The sequence below is a fragment of the Anabrus simplex genome, chromosome 1 (assembly GCF_040414725.1).
Source record: "Anabrus simplex isolate iqAnaSimp1 chromosome 1, ASM4041472v1, whole genome shotgun sequence".
NCBI classification, from domain to species: Eukaryota; Metazoa; Arthropoda; class Insecta; order Orthoptera; family Tettigoniidae; genus Anabrus; species Anabrus simplex.
In genome coordinates, this window is record NC_090265.1 from 535,866,079 (window position 1) to 535,891,493 (window position 25,415).

General features: G+C 37.9%; 1 protein-coding gene across 1 annotated transcript in view; it reads left to right on the top strand.

Moving 5' to 3' along the window:
* The window catches only part of LOC136876367 (uncharacterized), an 81,243-nt gene that overhangs the window by 54,731 nt on the left and 1,097 nt on the right, over positions 1–25,415 (top strand). The window contains exon 4 of the mRNA XM_067150296.2: positions 24,159–24,380. Within this exon, the coding sequence (XP_067006397.2) occupies positions 24,159–24,380 (222 nt within the window). The remainder of the gene's footprint in view (positions 1–24,158; positions 24,381–25,415) is intronic.

Here is a 25,415-nt window from a genome sequence, read left to right on the forward strand (position 1 = left end):
GGACAGCAAGCAATGGTATGTTGATAAACGGGGTTAAAAGACTGGTTGTGAGTTTCACAAATAGGAAAAGTCCTCTGAGTTTTAATTACTGTGTTGATGGGGTGAAGATTCCTTTTGGGGATCGTTGTAAGTATGTAGATGTTAATATAAGGAAAGAACTTCATTGGGGTAATCACATAAATGGGATTGTAGATAAAGGGTACAGATATCTGCACATGGTTATGAGGGTGTTTAGTGGTTGTAGTAAGGATGTAAAGGAGAGGGCATATAAGTCTCTGGTAAAACCCCAACTAGAGTATGGTTCCAGTGTATGGGACACTCGCCATGATTACTTGATTCAAGAACTGGAAAAAATCCAAAGAAAAGCAGCTCGATTTGTTCTGGGTGATTTCTGACAAAAGAATAGCGTTACAAAAATGTTGCAAAGTTTGGGCTGGGAAGAATTGGGAGAAAGAAGATGAGCTAATCGACTAAGTGGTATGTAATACCAATATAAATGGTCCATTATTGGACATTTTAAATTTTCCAGCTAACTCATTCTGGTTGCCAGCGTTTCATCCCCGTGTGCTAGGCTGGGCTCATCAGTTGGTACCTAGCACACCTACCAAGGCGCATGTCTAGTGCATATCGTGGAGGCCACTGCGTAGGCCAATTGTAGCCACCGGCAACGCCAATGCACTATGAAAGACTTTGTCTCACTACCAAAAATTGATGCCTGCTTGGCTATCAGATGATATAGATGTTGATTCCCATAGGGAATCAGAAATATTTGTTCCGAATGAGTAAATTTATAATACCAATATAAATGGTTCGTTATTGGACATTATAAATTTTTTTTTCCCAGCTAACTCATTCTGGTTGCCAGCGTTTCGCCCCCGTGTGCTAGGCTGGGCTCATCAGTTGGTACCTAGCACACCTACCAAGATACATGGCTAGTGCATATTGTGGAGGCCACTGCGTAGGCCAATTGTAGCCACCGGCAATGCCAATGCACTATATCATCTGGTAGCCAAGCAGCCATCAATTTTTGGTAGTGAGACAAAGTCTTTCATAGTGCATTGGCATTGCCGGTGGCTACAATTGGCCTACGCAGTGGCCTCCACAATATGCACTAGCCATGCGTCTTGGTAGGTGTGCTAGGTACCAACTGATGAGCCCAGCCTAGCACACGGGGGCGAAACGCTGGCAACCAGAATGAGTTAACTGGAAAAAAAAAAATTATAATGTCCAATAATGGGTTATTTATATTGGTATTATAAATGTACTCATTCGGAACAAATATATCTGATTCCCTATGGGAATCAACATCTATATCATAAGTGGTATGTTCTGAGCTGTCAGTGGAGAGATGGCGTGGAATGACATTAGTAGACAACTAAGTTTGAGTGGCGTTTATAAAAGTAGGAAAGATCACAATATGAAGATAAAGTTGGAATTCAAGAGGACAAATTGGGGCAAATATTCGTTTATAGGAAGGGGAGTTAGATATTGGAATAACTTACTAAGGGAGATGTTCAATAAATTTCCAATTTCTTTGAAATCACTTAGGAAAAGGCTAGGAAAACAACAGACAGGGAGTCTGCTACCTGGGTGAATGCCCTAAATGCAGATCAGTATTGATTGATTGGCCACAGATATATGCAAATATATTATGTGATTCAAGTGTGTATTGGACAAAAAAAAATTTAAATAAGACAGATTACAAATATTTTGAACATATCTGAATTTTTTGAATGTGTAAATTAGTGCATTGCAGGTTTTGGCAGTTTCAGTGATTGTGTGATAAATTTATATTTCACAAATAATTATGTTTCATTCTGTGCAAGAAAAAAGTTTTAGAGCCATTCAGAGGCATATGAGGAATGCTGATGCACTTTTAGTTCAAACATAGATTTCTTCTTCATAAAGTGACGTGCGCTTGGATTAGGATTTTTTAAAAAAAATTGGTGTAATGGATTTGGTAATAAAATGTGTTAAAACAATCTTTTTCAGTATAAAATAAATAAATCTTGCCTCAATGATATATAATTCCATTAAAAATGCTCAAATTATAGACATATCTCAGACACTGTCACCAGTTATGTTCTGTTTGGAATATGTCGCCAGTAAAGGGTTAAGAAAAGGATTGTAATTTTTAGGAATAAATAAAGAATATATTCTCCTACTTTATTATATTTTATTATTTACCTAAATTTTGTAGCTCATATCCCTAGGATGTTTTCAACATTGAGTTGCTTGCCTAAAGGCAAGGATTTTCTCATTATATTCAAACTTCTTATTATGGTGCCAATGTAAGACAATGTAGATGATAAATATTGTTTGGGATCTTGCAAGAACTTGCTTAGTTTTACAGTGTGGGCCAAAGAATGAACAGTTGTTTCCAGACCAATCATAAATTCACTTATTCTCAAACCCACGCTGTGACGTACCCACTCTTGCCCACAGAGGTGTGACAAATTTGTGACGTGGCGGGTCACCTTAATTTTAATATAAATAAATTATATCTCATTGTTTCTCCATCAACAATATTCTTTGGGCGCCAGCCTTTAAGCTTATGGCTTGAAAATGATAGTTGATAATTAATAATGATAATACGCAATGAGACTCTAAAAACTTCCAGGGGTGGGGTGACAGAACACTAATCATTAAGTACACTAACTCAAAGTGAAGGATCATTAATAATAATTTCAGAAAATACAAATTAAAACAGCTATTTATTAGATGAAAAACGCGACGTAACGGCATATTAACGGAATCTGAACTTACGGAAGCAAAAGAAATAAAATTAATTAAATAAACTCTAAGAACATGAATTGTTACGCATAGACTTGCAGTAATTTATGCTATTAGCTCACCATTTGTAGACTCTGTTATCTGGATACAATCTGTGTAGCAGCTGATGATTGATGAATCTCTCGTATAGGCGACGTCATCTCTTGATGTGGATTCCAGTCCTACTTCTGCTTTGTGCATAGTACACTAGCTGTACTACGACTTTCCTGCCTTTAACACTTCCTATTGTACTCCTTACATAAAGTCGTAACGAGTCCTAATTTTAATAGCAAAACCACCATGGGTTACATTCATGGAGAGAATACACTTGTATTCTTTCGTATTATGGAACAGTAGCGTAACTAAATTCATAACAAAATCTCTCGTGCCCTATACCAGTCAAAACCGGTCTCCCGTTGACTTTAACTCTCGTCATTGAGATAACAGGTCTCAATGAGAATAATTTTTGAGTAGTACACTACTCAGATGCGACGTGAACTAACTTAAGATCTTCTCCGATGTCAAGACGTACAGCCCTCCTCCGATGATAGGTTAGAATTGTCCTTCTCAGTAATTGTAAGTCAGAGTATGAGTGTCCTCTCCAGCTCTTGTCGTTGAAGTATATAGATTCCAAAGTCTCCCTCCATCAACCATATCACATGGTCCAGCAAGATTTGATATCTTATCCCATCTCCTATCCATTGCTGTGAATCCATCATGTTGCTTCATTACATCCATTTGCATAGGCTGAACTTTCCTGCAGAAATAAAACGTCAGGTAGCGAACTTCGAAAAGTAGGTGTTAACATGGCTTTAACTGTCTCCTCAGAATATGGAAGGGGTACGGTCTCTCGTAAGCTTGATGATGTACATTTCCTGGTAAAGGGCTGAAATTAGCCTGCTGACTCCGGTCACATGACCTCAGCTATCGGAAAAGTTACTGCAAGCTATTAATACGAATGATGTTGAAATACTTTACACAAAAAGTCATTTGTTCAGAATACGTTATAGCTGCGATACAAAGAAATGAAATTATGATGTTGAATGGATGATTAAAACCCTATATCTATTGTACCGAGAAATGATTGTGGGGTTTGAGCATGGGAAGGATCTCAGGTAGTGTTTGGTGTTTTTGGAGCAGGTACAGAGACCGATAGTATCGCAGGGCGAATAATAGATGGTAATTCTTTTTTTGTAAAATTTATTAACAATATTCACAGATATATCACCCTGCAATCTGAATGGAGAACTCAAATTTGTAGTTAATATTTGCCAAAATTGTAAAATCAAAGATTTATGTTATGATCTTCTTGAAGTCTGTTTGCTTGAGAATATCAAGAATAATTATCACTCTTCCATAGGACATGAATCAAATCAAATAACCTACAGTCTTTCTAATTTAAATGTAAACACAAAATATCACTTTGCAGCTGGGATCAGGTCATTATTTATGGTGCTGACCTACAGTCTTTCTAATTTTTAAACCACAAAAATGAACAAACACTTGTCATGGAAAGTTTCATAAGTTAATAAAATATTTGATCTCTTGCTGAATGTCTTTCAGTTCGTTTGGATTGCAAAAATGAAATTAATAAAACACTTGAAAATCCTAAAGTTCATCTAGGTAATGTGAATTCAAATTAATTAATAGTTTTGAAAATGAATTTATAGCAAAATATGAACTTCTTTTAAATGACGATAAAATTATTAATTGATATCCACACGAAGCACTTGTAAGAGCACTGAACTGGACTAAGTGCTTTGTAAAAAGTCAGTCAGTTGTGATTACTCTCTCAGAATACGAGAAGATCTGCTTACGAGTACTGGAGTTGGAGACTTGGTGTCTGGAACGTTCCGTGGAGAGCGGACGAAGGCTCGAACTCAGCACCAGCAATGTTCAGTGAAGATACCACATCAATCTCCGTCATCAGCGTCCCTCAATGGGTACCGTAACTGAAGAAACCATGTAAATTCCTAGTTGGAAGCAACGTTTGATGTAGCAGGATCTCGTAGCACTTTTGCCAAGATTTCCGTCGTTCTTGGGGTAATGTCGGAACACGGAAAGTTCAATTGTCACTATTGAATTCACAAATCAAAACAAATCAAATCAAATCAAAATCTCTTTATTTGCAAATGAGGTGTCTACCTCGGTGGCAAATGGTACACTAAAATACATTATTGTCAAGCACTAAATATTAAATTAACAAGAGAAGAAAATTTTCCTATAATACAGTATTATACAATTTACGCTAACAATTTTTTCTATTAAACACACAGCTCATCCTTGATAAATTTATATTGTTTACAAAATTCTACTTATAATATCTCCTGTACTACTTACAAGTATAGTCAACTGATATACAGTATGTGGAATTACTTCAAATAAGATTAAACTTTGCATTTATTTACTTTTTTTTTTACCCATTCTGGAACCTAAGTAGCATAACGACCTGCTGTGTCTTAACCAGAGCCCCTTTTGCCACCACTTTTCAGAGTTCCTGAAGGGCCTTCACAGCTACCGTAGTGGTCCCCACTGTACTTCACCCCTACAGGCAGTCCCCTACTTTGGCTGTCCAAACTCCTTAGACCAGGGGATGGAATTAATTTATTTACACACAATTTTTTTACTTACAATAACCTGCACTGGTCGAATGCCTTCTAACACTTCGTTTATTTTCTCTGTTGCTGTTTATTCTCTTCTTGAATATCTGTACAGATTTTGGAAAAGGATCAAACACTACCCCTGGTAAACTGTTCCACTCCTTCACACCCTTCCCAATGAATGAAAATTTACCCCAATTCCTTCTAATTTTATATTTGTGGTCTGTCCTGCCGATATAATTATTTTCCAACTGAAGCCTCTCACGGATATCTCCCCATGCTTCTTCTCTTGTATAGGCTCTATATAATTCTATAAGTCTAGTTTTCTCCCTTCTCTTACTTAAAGTTTCCCACCCAAGTTCCTTCAACATTTCTGATACACTACTCTTTTTCTTGAAATCCCCTGTTACAAATCTTGCTGCTTTCCTCTGCACACTATCTATTTCTTTTATTAGGTATTCTTGGTGAGGATCCCAAACACTGTTTGCATATTCCAATAATGGATGAACCATACTTAAGTAACTTTTTTCTTTTAATTCTGTATTGCATCTTTTAAGTAGCCTCATTATGACATGTAACGATCTGTATGCTTTCCCAACAATGTCATCAACATGACCCTCCCAGTGCAAATTACTTTCAAATCTCACACCTAAGTATTTGCACTTGCCATCTTTTGGGATAACTACCTCATCCAAAGTATATTCAAATTCAGTTTTAAAGCTCCTGTTTGTAAAAGTTGTGACAGTTGATTTGCCTCCATTAACCTTCATATTATTTTCTTCAACCCATTGTTGGATACTTTCAAGGTCCCTTTGTAATTCTGAACAATTCTCAATGTTATTAATTTCCCTATAAACAATTATGTCATCTGCATACAATCTTATTTTTGATGTTATATTGTTCCCTAAACCAAAGTCAAAGTCAAGGATACCCGTCTCCCTTAATCTCGAAAATCATAGATTAGGGAGAGGGTATTATTTATTGTAACCGTTCCAAAATTTGTGATACATGCAGCATACAAAATTAGAAGGAGTAACTTTATATAGCTATTGTGAATTGTGTTAATACTTGGTACATACAATGAATATTTATATAAAGCAGATGATTAGAGATTGAACAGAGAAAGAATAATATAAGCTGAATAGTGGAGTTGCGTTCATATATGGTATTTTGACAGAAAAACCGAAACATCTATGTATAGTGATATCTTTACAGATTGTCAAAAAATCTCAACATTACCTTTACAGGCTGTTAAGAAAAGAGGTAAAACAAAATTATTATTCGGCAATACAGGAAACTAATAGAACTACTGTAACAAGGTAGTTCCATACTATACCTTAAGCCTATGTGACTAATGGCTCTAGACTTCAACGGAGTTATATTGTCTAGGTTGCCTTAGGCACACTTCAGTTCCTGGCTGACATGTACCACATCCTTTCCTTCTCTCATTTTCCTGCTCCACATTCCCCTAATAATGTTAAATAATTTTGCAATTCTATCCAGGAGCATCCATTCTCTGTTCAATAACTTTACAATTGTATACAACTGATTTTCGTTCTCAATTTTCTTTACATCCTCCTCATCTATGAATTTTTCTCGTATTTTCTTAGTCATTGGGCAATCTTTTATAAGGTGTGCCCATCCTAACTCTTCAGAACATAGTAAACATTTATTTTCATCCCTGTTTCATCTATAGGCTTTATTTTTATGTATCCCCATTAACCATCATATTATACCTTTCATTCCCTTTTTTGTTATAATCTCTATATTTATTCTCATTCTCCCACTTACATTACAAAATTCTTCTAATGACCTCTTACTTCTACATTGTGCATCAATGCTTTGTTTTTCAATATCCTTAATTCTTAGCACTATTTTTTTTTACATATTCTCAACTTCTCTTTACACTCCTTTTCCCAGTAATATCCCATTTCTATCGTTTCCAAAATGTTCCGTACCCCATCCACCCAGTACCCTTGGTTCTGATGTTTCATTTGGTGTTGATATGCTATCTGTAAAATTTCGCCCCCTTCTCGTAACTTCATTCTCAACCAGTACTTTATTATCCTTTTAATAATATCCACTCGCAGACTTATATCTTTGCACATCATTCTCACTCCACAATTAGCTGAACAACTGGGTAGGCCCATAATCATTTTCCCAAATCAACTCGTAATTGTATCAAGTGAGTCAACCCTCCCTTTGACTCCCCAAATTTCTGCTCCATATAACACTCTAGATTTAACTACTCCATTAAAAACATTTTTATACACTCTGTAGTCTGTGTTGGGCATCTTCTTCTCCAGTATGCTAATGGCTGACAGTGCACTCATGCCTTTTAGTTTTGATCTTTTTATTTGCTCCGTCCATTTCCCATTTCCACTTAATATCAAACCCAAGTATTCCACTTTCTTGACAACTTCTAACCTCGTCTCACCCATCCACCATTTTTCATTCTTTGACAATTTGTATCCTTTTTTGCATACCATTACCTTGGTTTTCTGTGCATTAATTTTTAAGTTCTACTTTTGACAGTAATTTTCTACCACATTTATACTATCCTGCATACTATTGGGTGTCAAAGTGAGCAGAAGGATGTCATCAGCAAAAATGAGGCCCAGAATATCCTGGTTCTCAAGGCTTGGGTATACCCCTGCCTCAAAACCTTTCGACTGAAAGATATCATTTACAAAGAGTAGAAACAGTATTGGTGACAACTTACAACCCTGTTTCAACCCTACATTAGAGAATATTTCCCCAAATACTGCTCCCTCCTTGGTTTTAATTGAACACCTTACTTCTGAATATATGTTTTCAACCGCTCTTATCATCTTCTGGGACACCCCTATCCTTCGCATCTTGACCGCGACCGCCCCTCTGCTCACAGAATCAAATGCTTTCTCCAAGTCAGTAGCAGTAATGTACGCTTTTCTGCATTTCTTTTTTACATACTTATCTATTATTGTATTCACTACAAAAATATTATCTTATGTCCTCATCCTTTCTCTAAAGCCTGCTTGCAGTCTCTCCAGAATCAGTTCCCCCTCTGCCCACTTCATTAACCTTTTGGCCAACACACCTGTATATATTTTACTTAATGTATCTAGCAACGTTATACCCCTGTAGTTGTTAGGGTTATTTTTTATCTCCTTTCTTCTTATAGATTGGGCAGATCACTCCCTCTTGCCAAGATTTTGGGAACTCACCTCCTTCAAATATTCTGTTAAATAGTTTCACCATACTTTCTAGGATATCCTTATTCTGTGCTAGCTGCTTCCAAAATTCGTTGGTGATGCCCGAAATTGCTCCTGATTTGCCTTTCATGGCTTTCCCTATTGCCTCCCTTATTTCTTCATTCGAAATTTCCTTGTCTAATGCAGGCATAGTACATCCTAGTCCTACCGATATTCCGATTTTGTTTATTCTCGGGCTCCACCTGTCTTCAGCATCTAAAAGTTTCTTATAGTGCTCCACCCAGATAGCCTGACTTATTTCCGTCTGCCACGACAGCTTTCGTATTCCACAAATCCTCTGGATTGTACTCCATACTTTCCTACTATCATTCTGTTTTACATTGCTATTTGATTCAACAACTCTCTGCCCCTGCCATTCGGACTTAGTTGCATACAGTAATTCCCTATATTCTCTTCTCAAATTACAGAATCTCATCCTATGGTTTTCTCCTCCATGTTTTCTAAACTCCTTCAATGCTTTCAGCACTTCATACTTTTTGTGCCTGCATTTTTCATTGTACCAGCCTTTTCCTATTATATTCTGCCCCTCCTTTATCCTCATCTTCTCCCCTGCCATCTTTACAGAATTTTAACTGCTGTACTCGTTTGGTTAATCTCGATCATTGAATCTATTCCAGCTTTCACTATCTACCCTATTTCTCCCTCAAAATACTTCATAAACTCATTTTTTAGCTCCTCTTTCCATCTGTATTTAGTAACTAGCGTTTCTTTGAATTTTATCATATTGCTTGTTGATGCCTTACCCTCTCTATCCTTTACTCTGACAATGATTGGAAGATGATGTGACTCACCCCATTCTTTAACCTCCATGCATTTAATCACAGGCAACGCATTCCTGGAGCATAGTGCCAAGTCTATGCTCTTACCCCCTGTTTCCATTATGAATGTCAGGTTCCCTAATTCGTCGCCATGCCACCATCCATTCAAAATATATAGTTCTATCGTACCACATAGCTCTAGCAACTTTTCTCCATTCTTATTACAACCCTTATCCTGGCTCACTCTCTTTTGTACATAAACTGCTTCTGTCTCCTTATCGTACACTGGCTTCTGGTCTGCAACCCTCGCATTGAAATCTCCCATTATTAGAATGCCTGCATCCTCAAAAATATTTTGCATTCTATTAATTTCTAGTGCCAACTCATCAAAGAAATCTCTTTTCGCAAATGGCGAAGTTTCAGGAGGGTTGTAGACAAAGCCAATACATAAATCTGGTTCATTCTCATCATACATCTTTATTTTGACCCATATCATTTCCTCCATTTCTGATTCTATTTGGACTATTCTAGCTTGCAAATACTCCCTAACCATCACCATTATCCCATCCGGGTATCTGCCCCTGGCGGTTCGTCTATCTTTTGACTTATAGTAGGCCGTGAACTCTCCTATTTCTATAATACTTTTAGGTGGAATCCATGTTTCCACACATGCAAGAATATGCAAACTATGTAACAACTCTTTAAAAGCTTCATTTTGTAACTTACTCCTAAGGCCTTCAATACTGATATACCCTACTATTATCTCTAGTTATTTCTTACTCCCCTGTCTCTCACTCTGGCTGTTCTTCTTGGACTTCATAATCCTTGTAACACCCAGATCGTCAGAGTTCTCATCTAGAGTATTAACACATTCTCTATCGAGGCCACTCTCGTTTCCATTACCTTTTCTGAGCCAGAAGTCCTTGAGACTCACACGTCTGCGTTTTGGTGTTGCATCTTTCATAGAGTCTGCACTCAGCTGTCGTTGAAGGTCACTTGGACTGCCCTCGCTATTCGTTGTCTCAGCATCCCCTTCTTCCTCTCTCTGTCCTTGTTGCGTCACTACCTGGTCTTCACTCGCTGCTTCGCATTCTGCTGGTCTCAGCTGCCTCGTGCATTCACCTTCCTCCTTGGCTAATGTACTCGCTGTGTTGTGCATATTCTTTAACTGAACTACCCCCCACGTTTTGGTCCACTTGTCGTTGCCCACCACTAATTTATTGCGCCTTATGTATGCCATTAATCCTTCACGTCTAGCTTTTCCTAGGTGGAACTGTAACATTTTCTGGTTCCTGAAGGCTTCTTTTCCCATCTCCTGTTTGACCCATACGTTTTCACCTTTCAGCCGGCTTGTATTCCGCAGAATCTTCCTCACTAATAGGGTTGATACGAACCTCACTCCCACTGGTCTCTTGCCTTTGACTTTCCCCATTCTCTATATCTCGTCTATATCGGCCTCTCTGCAACTAATCTTCAACCTCTCATTAATTAGCTCCAACACTTTGAATACCAGGTCATCTTTAGTGTTCTCGGGTAGCCCATATATAAAGATATTTTTCTTTTGGGTTTCCTCTTGTCACTTCTTCTCCTGCCATCTCTTTTATCTCTTCCTCCATTCTTCTCACCTTATCCCTCAAACTTGATATTTCTTTATTATTTTGGTCCATCCTTTCTGTCACCTTTCCTATCTCCTCTTTCAGCATTTCTCGTAGTTCACTGGATTGCTCTCGTAATAGCTCTCTCATTTGTTCAGCTTGAGCTTGAGCTTGAGCCTTACCAATTTCCCTTATCTTCTCCATGTCTTCCCAACCAACTGCATTATCATGATCAGGTCCGGGGTTCATCTCGATCCCTCCAATGACCAACAACACTGCCATCACTGATGCAGCCATCAAAATTGAAATCAGACTCACCTGCTGTCCGGCTCTGCCACCCATATTGCACCTCGTATTCCTGCCTCTACCGTGCCAATGACCTATCGTCGCCCGGTACAATTCTATTGAAATCCCCATGTCAGCACTCACTCACTCACTCACCAACCTTCCTCTTCGCTTGCACGATTACAACTGTTCCCTAAATCATTTGTGTATATTAAGAAAAGTAACCGACCGATTATACTACCCTGTGCAATTCCCTTCCAGACTTTCTCTTCCTGCGATACATTACAGTATTTCCTACTTTGACTTTCTGAACCCTTGAATTTAGAAATGTTTTTATCCAACGTGTAACCCTTACGTCCAATCCTATTCCCTCCAATTTCTTTAATAATATTCGATGTTCCACTCTATCAAAGGCTTTGGAAACATCTATGGCTATGCAATCTAACTGACCTCCTGAATCCAATTGATCTGATATGTCCTGCTGAAATCCCACCAATTGTGCCTCACAAGAAAATTTCTTTCTAAATCCATACTGGCTCCTCATGAACCAATTTTTATCATCACATATCCCTTTGATGTACTTCGATATTAAACTCTCCAGTATTTTACAAACTATACTGGTCAGGCTGATTGGTCTGTAGTTCTCTGGTTTCCTTTTATCATCCTTTCCTTTATAAATTGGTATTATTATAGATTCCTTCCATTCCTTTGGTATTACACTATTATTTATGACATAGTCAAAGAGAAATTTTAAATAAGGCACTATGTACCACCCCATTGTCTTTAATACCTCCCCAGTAATTTGATCACTTCCTGCTGCTTTTCCTTGCTGCAGCAGTTGGATTTTTCTGAAAATATCTTCATTTGTGAATGAGAAGCTTCTTGTTTCCCTCTGTGTCTCTCCCTCTCTATCTTCTGATTCGGTTTCCAACTCCTGACAATCATCTACTGAATCTCTGAATTCCCTACTAAATAGGTTTGCTTTTTCATTATCTGTTAAATAGTGTTCACCCCCTTCTCCCACCATTGTACGAATTTGGATTCCTTTTCCTTTTTGATTCCTGATATATGAATACAGCTTTTTCCTTTCCCCTTTGTGGTCATTACCCTCTTGAAGTATGCCATTCATATAATTCTCTTTTGCTTCCTTTTTCACTCTGTACAGTTCCCTCATTAGCTGTTTTCTAGTTTCTCTACTCTCCCTACACTCTTTGATTTTCCTGTTTACTATTCTACATTTTCTTTTTAATTTTCTTATTTCCCTTGTATAATAAACAGGGTCTGAGGTCATTTTACCTTCTTAACAGGTACAAATCTCTTCTCTCCTTCCCAAATAATTCCTTTAAATTTAGCCCAAAGTTTATCCACATTACTCTCTTCACTTATCTAACAACTGAATTGTGATTTAAGGTAAGTCCCAAATGTATCAACTTTAGTTTTTCTGTACAATTTCTTGTCTTGTGTAACCCTCGTATTAAGCCTTTTTGATACGAGTCCTACATCCATTATTACAGCCTTATGGTCTCCTATTCCTTCAATTACCTCAGTTTTACCAACAATTTCACATGGTTTAACCAAGAATACATCTAGTAAGTAATTGAGACGAGTCGGTTCTTGTACTACTTGTGTAAATCCTCCCTCCCAAATGAACTTATTTGCCAGTTTCTGTTCATGGGCTTCACTTGCAGCTCCATTCCATTCAACTTCAGGCAAATTTAGATCTCCCCCAATTATTACCATATCATTATTATTGTTTTTATGAGTATAATCTATTATTTTCTCAAATATTTCCATGTCTCTTTCCTCTCTTCCAGGCCTGTATGTTCCTATAATTCCCACCTCCTTCATATTATCACAAACTAATTTTATCCCTAATATTTCATCCCTTTCATCGGTAAACCATTCACGTGAACAATAAGTTCCCTACACCAGAATAAACACCCCCCTCCCTTTTTATCTCCTCGGTCTCTACGTTAGACTGTGTACCCTTCTGGAAATACTTCTCTATTACCCACCCCTTCTCTCAACCACGATTCTATTCCTATCATCACATCAGTCTCATAAGATTCCATCAATGTACCAAATTTTAATTGTTTATTTACTACACTTTGACACTTTACCAAGAGCAATCTCAGACCCCCTTCTTCCTTGACTGTTGCAATTGGGCAACTTGAAATTCCTTACTTTCCTGAGTTTCATTTTCTAGTTGACTGAGCCAGCTTGAAGTGCAGCTGGCTCTTTCTACTAGTTTTCCTGGTCAGTATACTAACTCAAGGGAGTCGCCTGTTTTACAGTACATATCTTTAATAAAATCTAGAACAATATTTGCTATCTTTCGTTTACCTGAATTGTTTAGATGGAGGCCATATTTTGTATAACAGTATCTCTCAAACTGCTGCATTCAATAACCTGAGTATTCCGAAAATGTTTACAAATTTTAACAATATCTGTATTGACCTTGTCCACTTCAATGCTCACACACGAGTCTCTATTCAAATCATGCCTGTGGGGCACGTTCACTAAAAAGACGTTAGTGTGGGTCAGCTTCCCTAGTGTATGTTTAAGTTGTGATCTTACATTCTTGGTGTCGTCGTGAGCTACGTCGTTCGTCCCACCGATGATAAGCACTGCATCGCCGCTCCCGAAGTTCCTAGTTGCTTCTTCTACGTTTTCCTGGACACTGCTGATAGAAGCTCCTGGATATATTTTTTCGGTTGCTGCTATATTCTCGTTGTTTATCACTCCCGCAATTCCCCTTCCTTGGCTATCAGCAAACACAGCTACCTTTGCTGATTTAGGTCTAACTGGGTCTTGAATCTGAAATCTAGGCCTAAATTTTAACCTCGGCACGGCAACGGCAGCAGATCGCGATGATTTGGTGTCACGCGCACGATCACTTTCTTCCAGAATGAAATTATTTAGGGCAGAAAACCTATTTCTGATGTTTATTTCCGGAAATTCAGTTGTAGGTTTCTTCTTAGCCGGCCATCCATGAAATACTTGACACCACGTGCTCGAGTTTGTTACTGGTACCGGTATATCACTCGAAGAATGGTCAGTCCCGAATAGCGATCGCAGTCTTTCTTTTAATTTTTGATTTTCAACTTTAAGAGCCTCATTGTCCTTTTGTAGAATGTTTATAATTTCTAATGCACTTTTGTATTCTTCATCGATCGTTTTCGGTGCTCCATCGTCAACGCCGTCGCCAACAACATTCCGAACACACTGTTCACAAATTCAGTCAACATTTTCATTAGTTTTTACGTCTCTAGGGCAATTTCCGCACTTATAATGCCACCATCGATCACATGAATCACACAGCATTCCATTTTTCACTAATTTTCGACATTTTCCGCACTTTTCGTCACATTTTACGGTTAATTTACTCGGAGGATAAAACACTACATCGTCATTACCGGGCGCCATTTTGAAAAAATTATCACGGATATTAATACTACACACCGTCGTAATGCACGGTTCTATTCTTATACTGATTTTTTGGTGTTGAATTAACAGTCACAGTCCATGCTGCAGAAAACACAGTTCTTATATACACAGTTCATGGGTTTGAGAATGAACACAGTTCATAATCGTCACTACGATTGTAAAGTAGGGAACACAGTCCATAAGCCCTTGAAAATGTCATTTGTAACAGTCTCCATCACAGCCTCTGAACAAATATTATTTACAAAATTAAGGCGATTTTATGATTGTATTTGCACCACACTAATCTGTTCTACTTAATATTATTGTAAAAAAGTCCTTAATGTTCACTGGGTTTCTCACAGTGATGATCGAAAGTTCGAGAAAGTGCATAAGGAAAATAGTTCAATTTTGCCCTGTTATGGGACGAATGTCGACTAAATGCATTCTCACACAGTTCACTGATGTCGTAAAAGAAATGTGTCTCATACTGATTGAAGTGGTTTTAAATTATGATTTCAGTTTTCCACACGCAATGATTTAGGAAGTTAACACAGTTCAGATTTATGTGGAATTAGTACAGTTCACGGTGTCGTATATTGGTCAGTAAAATATCGGACACTTCAATTCTCACTTCAAATTATAGCTTTACTCTGTTAATAAATTCACAAGTATTATATTACGATAATTCACCTTGAGAAACGTCTAGAATCTTACCGTCGTCGCGGCGCGGTGAAACTTCACGTACGGTGCGACGTTCTTGGATTATTTCAACAGCGTTTGAGTACGGCCATGATTATGTCCTCGCGAATCGCGACGGAACATACTTTCTGCACACACTTTGCACACACACTCTGTACACGGGACTGGTTTGGCCTTTTTTCTTTTGGCCCACTGGCCTATATATACAGGTCTGGCGAGCAGCGCTCGAAATCAGGTGATGAAGGGGCGATTATACCTCCCAAACTTTAACTGTTCATATTTCGGAAACCACTGGATGGATTGATTTCAAATTTGCAGAGTTTTACTTCCAGAACATTAGCTACAATTCAGCATTGGTCTCGTGTTAATCGGTCCAGGCATTAAAAAGTTCATAAAAATAGCCGAGAAACTTATGTAGGGGAAGTAAGCTACAGGCGGCGGTGACGTCACTTGACCTTGCTTGACTTGCGTTCTCCCACGTGGAGTGTAGTAGGTACGAGAACATTCTCTCACACAGCTGTTCACGTATCAGAACTGAATTTGTATGCTAGAAAATAAAATTTATAATTTATATGTGCCAGGTCTATGCCTTCCTGGTACAAAATATATTGTACCAGGAAAAGTTGTGGGCAAAGGGCATGAGTAGGACTTCAGGGAGTGGGACTGGTTTTTGGAGCCGATACAGAGAAGGATAGTCTCGCAGAGCGAATAATAGATGGTAAATAATTTTTTTTCTTAAAACAATGTATTAATTTTTCACCCTGCGGTATGATTATTGACTCAAATTTTGCATAGAAATTAAATGTCGAAAATAATCTCCTTAAAAAATGGCATAAATATCATTGGTTTCAAAGTCTTTCATATGTGGGAATTTCCACCTAAAGTCTTTTTAAACCTAAGCACACTTTTATAATTGTAAATGGATATGAGAAATTATCAAAGTTTTCAGTTCTCAGTTCGTCAATCTCGATATATAGCACACTTGAAAGCCCACAGTCTTTCTACGAGAAATTAAATTTATCACTTTTGAGAAATTATGAAAATTGTTCACACGCGACACTGAAGTTTCACTGTTCAAAATAAATGAAAAAGTTTAGTCAGTTTGTTACTCACTTATGACAAGAACTGTTGCTACCAAATGTCGAAAGATGGACGTCTGGAATGTTCCATGTAGAATCAGGATTGGCGATGTTGACGTTCCCAATGAGGTGATGACAGCTGGAACTGGATCACGTTGAGTTGTAGCTTGTTCGGGTGATTTTCGCACACGAAAATTTACTTAGTGTGAGTAGTTTATCACTGACACTGTTGAACACTATTTATGGCGTATGAAGAATCACAGTCCTTTCTGTACGAAATGCTATTTACAGTCGTTATTGAAACGTTCATAATCACACAGTTCACATAAAAAAAAGAAAGTAAGTCGATAAGCACAGTCTTTGAACACAGTCTGAAGTTGCTATGGATTATTTTCTGCTAATCCTGTTACTATAATGTTATATTAACACAGAAAAGTTCTCACTTTTTTCACTCAAATTACTACTGTGAGTCTTATATTGATGTGACGTGAATATGAGTTCTGGTAATTCTAAATATTAGGCTCAGTAGAAGTTCAATGTTACTTGAAGTTACCTAAGTCCACACGTAATGAAATAGTTAATATTTGTACTCCAATAAGTTCACTCGCGTTACAGTCTTAAATGTCTTTAGGATTATATTGTAATCGCGACGCGGTATACTAACTGCAGTGCGACGTCCTTTAATAATTCTATCGGTGATAGAATTTCGCGTTCCGGAGATACGACGGAAAGTACTTCTACCGTGACTGCGCGAACAAACTGTACGCGGGCCGGTCTCTTCGCTATCTCACTCACACAGCTGTTTGCTTGTCCTTGTACTAGTTTGCGGGCTGTCTGGCCTTGACATATATAGATACCAGCGCAGGGAGGGGTGGCGGCTCTCTCGGCCATGTGACCGTGATTACGTAATTTCGTTGAGACTTTAAATTATTATAACTCAACAACCGTTTGATGAATTAATTTGAAATTTACAGGGATTAACTTTTATGATGTTTGCTATAATTCAGCGTTTGTCCCGTTGAAATTGGTTAAGGCGTTAAAAAGCTGTTAAAAGAAAATTTCTTTCGAGAAATATCTCTAGGGGAGGTGAGCTTCAAGCGACAGGTGACGTCACTTGACTCCGCCTAGCGCACTCGTAGGGTCTGGCACATACTGGAACATTCTTTACATGGATGTTCGTACGTCGGTCGGATCTTTAATGCTGGAAATAACATTTCTTTCAATTAACATGGACCAGGACCTAGGCCTTCCTGGTACAATATATATATACATAATAATTTAAAAATGACCTGCCAGTGATTAAATATATATATCTTTTCAATTAATTACACAATTCAATAATTTATTCCATGCTGTGATGTTCCAAACATCACAACACTTAAAGCAACATCTTTACATATTAACGTCTTGCTATCTGGATTTTCTTCTGTTTGTTCAAGGTCTTATGACTTGTAATATTAGTTCCTGAAATACAATGAAACTATCATGTCTCTCTACCTCAGTGATATCAGGTTCATTAATAACACTCTTTGAAGAGCAGACATTCTTTTTGCAGAAGCAGAGACAAATGTTGTCACTGATGGGATAATCTCTAATATATTCTTAATTTGCATAATATTACAGTTTTTTATAATGCACAAGTTCAGTTGATCGCTGAAGCAGTGTGTATAAAATGCCAGACGTTGCTTATTTAAAAACAGTGCTTGGGTTCCAATAAATATACCCAAAAATCTTGAACGTTTAATCAAACTTTTAAACTTTTAACTTTTAAATGTAATTAGAGGAGGGCTAAAGCCCCCTTTAGCCCCTCCCTGAATCCAGCTCTGGTGGCATTTGTTATTTAAAAATGCCTATGGAATTGTCCCCAAAGCAAAAGTTTAGACAAATTTAGGTCACTTCACTGGGACTTTATTATTGGAAAAGTTGTATAGAGAGTAGATTTGTTTGTTTATTTGTTTGTTTGTTTGTTTGTTTGTTTGTTGGGTATTCAGCCCGAAGGCTGGTTTGATCCTCTGCAGCTCCGCAAACAGCTGTCATAAATAGCCTAGGCATCACTGAAGAGGCATACTAGGGGAATGAGTGAGGTAGTTTCCCGTTGCTTTCCTCACCGAGCCAGCCGTTGCTATTACATATCAGTCTGCCAAGCCCACTGAAATGCATGCACCAACCGACCTTATGAGCGATATTTTCACACCATTCATAACAGGGACTGGCTGCATAAGCAATGGTATTAATAGCAAGAGAGTAGATATGATTGTGTAAGTTAGGAGTAGGTCTACTGTACACGAATGGGGAAAATGGGGAACACACATATATATAATAAGAGGTTTGTCTGTACATTGCTCAGAATTTGAAAAGAATGGCATTTCTGTATCGGTCATGTCCATAGTAACAAGAAAATGTACTTTTTACTTTTCCATAATGTCTGTCTGTCTGTCTATCTGTCTGTCTGTCTGTCTGTCTGTCTGTCTGTCTGTCTGTCTGTCTGTCTGTCTGTCTGTCTGTCTATATGTGTGTACACGCATCGTGAGAAAACGGCTGAAGAGAATTTAATGAAAATCGGTATGTAAAGTTGGGGGATGAGCCGCTACAATTTAGGCTATACATCATTTTATTCACACTGAGTGAAATGGTAGTTTAGGGGAAGACCTTAAATTTAATTATCAAATATTTATATTATTGGCAGTCCTATCGTAAATACTATATAACTAAAGTTATATAGAATTCAATTTCCAATCATTTATGTCTTATCCATTTTTACCGTACCTGCTCTGATGACACAGATATTAATGATTTGTATTTTTGTTGCTAAGTCCATATCAACGCCGAGCCACGAGAAAATGGGTTAACAGAATTTAATGAAAACCGCTATATAGAGTTGGGGAATAAGAAACTACAGTCTAAGCTGTAAATAATTTTATTTTCCTGAGATGAAATGGTAGTTTAGGGGAAGGCGCCTAAAATTTAATTTTTAAATACCGGTACCTATGTTATTGGTGCTATCGAAAAGTACGGTACTACATAACAAAAGTTATAGACAATACATTTTCTGATCATTTATGTTACATTCAGTTTTACTGTACCGACGATGATAAGAGTGGTATTTTAGAAGGCCTACAATATCCAAAGCGCATAACACTGATCAACAATAACTTTACATTGACCATTGTTTGTTATGATGTTCTTCGTTTCTTTATGGTGCCGCTCAACTCCGAAATATGGGATTACTACTGTGTACCGAGTATGACAGCCTGACTGAACATTGGCGGGAAATAGCTAGGGAGTTGGAAAACTTTCTTCTTTAGCATGCCACTCCTCTAGTTCATACATTTTCTGATACTGCAGGTATGTAACACACTGGTTCATCATAGCATTCAAGCTATTCAGTCCCTACTCTGAGGCACTGATTGGAATGAGTAGTGTGCATTTTTAATGGAATAATGACAGAGGAGTGTTCATGGCAGTCTGCGACCTGGTTTTTCCAGCTCTGGAACTTTGGACTGTTAGATCGGCACTGTAGTACTGTTCGTTGAAAGTGAGAAAGTGTGCGGTTTTTAATTTGATCGAGTATTTTATATGATAACATTGTTTTCAATCGCTACATTCCTAGTGATGTTTTTGTAATGACCTATGTTGAATTCTGTTAGGAAAACCACCAAGTCAGTCTTTCTGAGAATCCCGTAGCGAAGCACCGGTACATCAGCTAGTATATATATCACAATCAGAATCAGCCAGTTCTATCAGTGAATGATGTGGCCTCTTGAAGACTGCAATTCAGATAAGTATTTAGTAGCCTTTCGCAATCTTGAGCAGCAGTGTTGTACCAGTTTATTCTGACAATCTTTGGGATGTCCTTATTGTAGCAGATATTGAGCACATTACATAACAATTATAAAAGGAAGAAAATTTAGAACATTAAATAAAATTTTGAATCATTAAAACCTTGTCATAACATCAAAATTAAACAAGGTAAAATACATGGCAACTAATGGCAGGATGTTGACTGCAGAAGGAACCCTATGAGGCTATGGATCGAAGGACTTTTGACCGAAACCTTAATGAAGAATTATTTAGTTAACACCTACTTATTAACAAAAAGGACATCAAAGAAAAGGAAATAAAAAACACTACTGATAGCATAAACACAAAATAGAAATACAAATCCTGATGAAATTAAGTTGCAGTCTTACATCTTGCCAGTACTTGTCTTGAAGGAAAATACCTTTGAAGTTTAGATGGGAAGGCAAATAGGTCCACTGCACAGAGTGGGTTGATTTTCAAAGAAAATTACAAGTTGAAAATTTGATGTGACCACCTTCACCAAAAAAAATAAAATGTCACAGGAAAATAATTCCAAGTGATGCAGATTTACTGAGGTCAAGCTTAGTGAAAAATTTAATATAAGTTACAAAACTGTTAGAAAAATCTTGGCTTGTGCCAATGCAAAGATGGATGTAAAACATCTTTACACCATCATAAATTACAATTGATTTCTGGTAGAAAAAATGGTGGATAAACTCCTGTGACATATTAAAACTTGAAATAAAGTTAAGTTACATTAGGAAATTTGAAGATTTGCTTACCCCAAGAGAAGCCAGAGCTCCCGTTGGAGCACAGAGCTTCCGGAAAACACATCCACTCTATATGATCCTGAAGACAGAATATGAAGCTCCCCTGCAACACGCTTCCCAAAGTTAGCCCACGCTGGGTGGTGCAACAGGAAATGGTACAGCAAAATTAATGACCAGTGACCGCACAGGAGTTACCTTTCAATTTATTTTAACCAGTCAAATTAAAATGATTAATTGGATGCTTGTTATCTTGTCCTAGGAAACTTCTCGAAGCTTGCATCCTATGAAAGTCCCAGAAAAATCGACACGTGCGGTACAGTGTGTCACAAACATTTTGACAATAAAATTTAATACAATTTACTTGACATATGCCAAATATAGAAACATTCACAGCACACGGCACACTTATCCCAACGATCTGGTGGCCTCCCTCTTGGTCTCTGTCTCTTTGTTTCCATTCAGTATAGAGTGTGATTCAGCAGCCCCTTCCAATATCGTTTCCTGCAGCCCAAGTAACGTGCACATGGTTATAGGAGCTCTATTCCCCTGCAGGTGTACTGTATGGTACTAATGTTCAGTAAGCACATTTTGCACACAATTCTGAACCCAGACGAAGTGTTAAATCATCCGTTCTCAAAGCATGATGCCTTGAAATCATGTAGCAACGTCCTTTTACCATGTAACTATGTTAATATGTTGTGCCTTGTGACCGAGTGTAACGAAGAGGGGAATCAATGCATAAAACTAGGTAACAATGCCATAATTAATGTCTTAAACACTGAACCGGATGGCGTACATACTATGCTCTCGTTGTACTACCAGCAGGTTTCCAGCAGTGTAGTGTAGTGGATGTGGTTAGGCGTTCGCCTAGCAGTCAACGGAAGGTGCCAGCGGTGGTTCGAATCCTGCATCGTTCAAATATTTTTGCATTGGTATGATGTTTGATTTTGTAAACAAAGGCTCACGTTTGCCACATTCAAACAGTAGAATGACGCTGTTATTCATCTTGAGCCCTGCGCATACTCTGCTGGTTAGGACCTGAATGTACTGTAATCTCTGCTGTCATTCGGCAAGTTTTCCACTGAGGAATATGTTGACATGCTCCTCATTTATGGGGAAGCAAGACAAAATGCATGTGAGGCACTATGTCTGTACCAGGAACTGTATCCCAACAGGTGACACCCGGCTGCTACGACATTCCGCCGTGTTGAAAGGCGCCTAAGGACAACAGGCGTGATTTTCAACCAGCCACCAGTCCGCGATAGGCCCATTACATCGGGTGAAACAGAAGAGGCCATTCTGGAGGCAGCTCGTAATAATCCACACATCAGTACAAGGGCGATTGCATGACAGGTTAACACCAGCTAGGCGTCTGTCTGGCAAATACTGCATGAACATAAATTTTATCCATACCATCTTGAGCTACACCTAGAGCTCCATGGGTGGGATTTAAAAGCTCAAATGGAGTTCTGTCAGTGGCTATTAGGCAGGCTGGACAATGATGCAGCATTCATATCGCATATCTTTTTCTCGAACGAACCACACTTCCACAATAATGGGAACATCAATCGCCACAACATGCACTTTTGGAGTCCGGACAATCCTCACTGGGCATGACAGGCGGCCCATGAAGTATGATGGGGAGTGAATATTTGGAGTGGAATCATGGGGGATCGCCTGATTAGACCTTATTTCTTTGAGGGTTATTGGACGGGCCCGTGCTACCTGCACTTTCTGCGTTAGGAACTCCCACTGCTGCCGGAGGATGTGGCCTTGCACGATCATTTGACGATGTGGTTGCAACAGGATGGAGTTCCATCACATTTGACTTTGCCCGTTCGTAACCATCTGAATGAAGAACTGTCAGGGAAATGGATAAAATGAGGAGGTCCTGTTTCTTGGCCTGCCAGATCACCGGATTTAATGCTGTTAGACTACTTCTTGTGGGGATATTTGAAGAACATCGTTTACACTCAAGCAGCGGAAAACCCCAGCCAGCTCTAGTAACTCATCACGGATGCCTGCCGAGCAATTACACCTGGAATGTTTCAGTGCACAAGATGGTCTATTGGACAATGGGCCCGAATGTGCATAAACCAGAACGGTCATCACATTGAGCATTTGCTGCAATAAAACACTGTCAGGGCAGTTGTGTTCCTATTATTTCCTGTCTGTATGTATCCAGCCTGCTAACAAATCAATTCTTCTTAGGGCCACAAACACATTCATTCACACACAATTTGCATGAAAGCGGGTATTGAACTTACATTGAGTATGGTATGTATTAAACAAATATTTCAAAAATTTGTTCCCTTCGCCCTGGACTCGAACTCCCACCTGACATGCAAGCCTGCTCCGCCACGTCTTTAGCAACTACACTATGTTTTCATACAGCACACTGGGCAGCTTATAGCAAGTATAAGGTTTACTGAGGTCACAGTATCAATTTAGTGTTTCGCTGGCGTGTCAGGTTCATATGATCTTTCTGTGTGGATTAACTTAGCCTACTTGTTTCTTGGAAATACTAGCTCATGGTTGAAAACCTACCTACAACCTGTTTTCCAGTCATTGACCAGGTCAGGGATGGAATGAATGAAGTAGATATAGGCTATTAGTTCGATGGGGTCGCCACTCCCAAAGTGACTAGCTGATGGTTATTTTATATTATTTATTTTAATGTTTTGTTTTCTTGTAATTTGTTTCCAGAGAAAATATCCTAAAACTGTAGCAATCTGAACATTTGTTTTTAAAATGACCAGGCTTTGTAAGGAAGAACTAAAGGGAAAGGATGACTGACATACATTGCAAGTGACTATTCTATGAATAGATGGAATAATACATTTATTGTTTTTACTTTCATTTGACTGACATACATCAGAACATGAAAGACACACTCATTACAGATTAGGAAGACACAAAAGCTAATTTGTTGTAACATCTTTCATTTTGATGCATCATTCTTCTCTGCATAGAAATAAGATCAATATATTTCTTTCGTGGATTGTTCTAATTCACTATGTGTGTATCTTTCTCATTCTTACCTTAATAAGTTGCTCATCTACTTACTTCATTATTAATTTTATAACATGAGCTAACGAATTAGTAGATTTATATTTCAGCCAGCAGAACCTGTCAGCTCAGCAGAAGGCATATCAGAGGGTCCACAAGGAGTATTAGATGAGGATATGAAAGAGCAAAAAACCTGGGGACTTGCGGATATTAGTCGCATTCCAATCACTGACTCTGCTGTCCTTGCTGAGCTAAAGATTGCCGATGAGCAGGCTAAGAATACCTCTGTACTTATCACTAAGATGAAGGAATCAATAGCTCAGTATCAGAATGTAAGTATAAGTTCAATTCTGTTGTGAAAATTAGATAAGGATGTAACCTCATATTTAAAATTTAAAATATAATAATATTTAAAAACAAGTAATATAAAAAGAGAGAAAGAAATTTTTAAAAAAGAATTAAATTAAGAATAGTTAAAACACAATCATCAAATCAAATATTAAACAAGGTAAAATACTTGATAACTAAAAAGGCAGGAAGTGGGAAGCGGAATGGACCCTACAAGATGATGGAACGTAAACATTTGTGGCAAAACTTCAAATAAATAATGTAGTTTACCTATTTATTATAATAATCACAAAACAAAAGAAACTATCATAAACATGAAAATAGAAAAGTAAAACAGGATGGAATTAAGTTACACTCTTACAAGGATCTTATCAATACTAGTCTTGATGAAGAGTAATTCAAGTTACTATAGACACAAAATAAAACTAAAGTTAGGATGTGAAAACTAGTCCACTGTGCAGAGTGGGACAATATTCAAAGGAAAGATTCTTAATCAATTCTTTAAAGAAAAATACAGGTCATAGAAAAAAATAAAAATTAAAGCAGAAGTATGGAGGTGAAGCTTAGTGACAAATTTAATTTTAAGGTATAGAAACTATTAGAAGAGCATGTCTTGCACAAACGTGAGGATGGATGAAAAACACTTTTACACTATCATGAATTTATTTTCATTCATATAGCAAAATCAATGGGTAAATTCCTGTGACAAATAAAGATTTAAAATCAAGTTAAATTAAGTTACATTTGGAAATTTAAGATTTCCTTACCTCAAGTAAAGCCACAGATCCCGATGGAGCACAGTGCTGCTGGACATGTCCACTCTTATATGATCCCAAAGATAGAATTATCCTACCCTGCAACGCGCTTCCCAAAGATAGCTTGCACTGGATGGTGCAACAGGAAACACCACAGCAAAGTTGATGACCAAAGAACACAGGAGCTACCTTTTGATTTTATTTAAACCAATCAAATTAACATTTTTAATTTGACGGCAATTATCTTGTCCTTGGATACTTCTT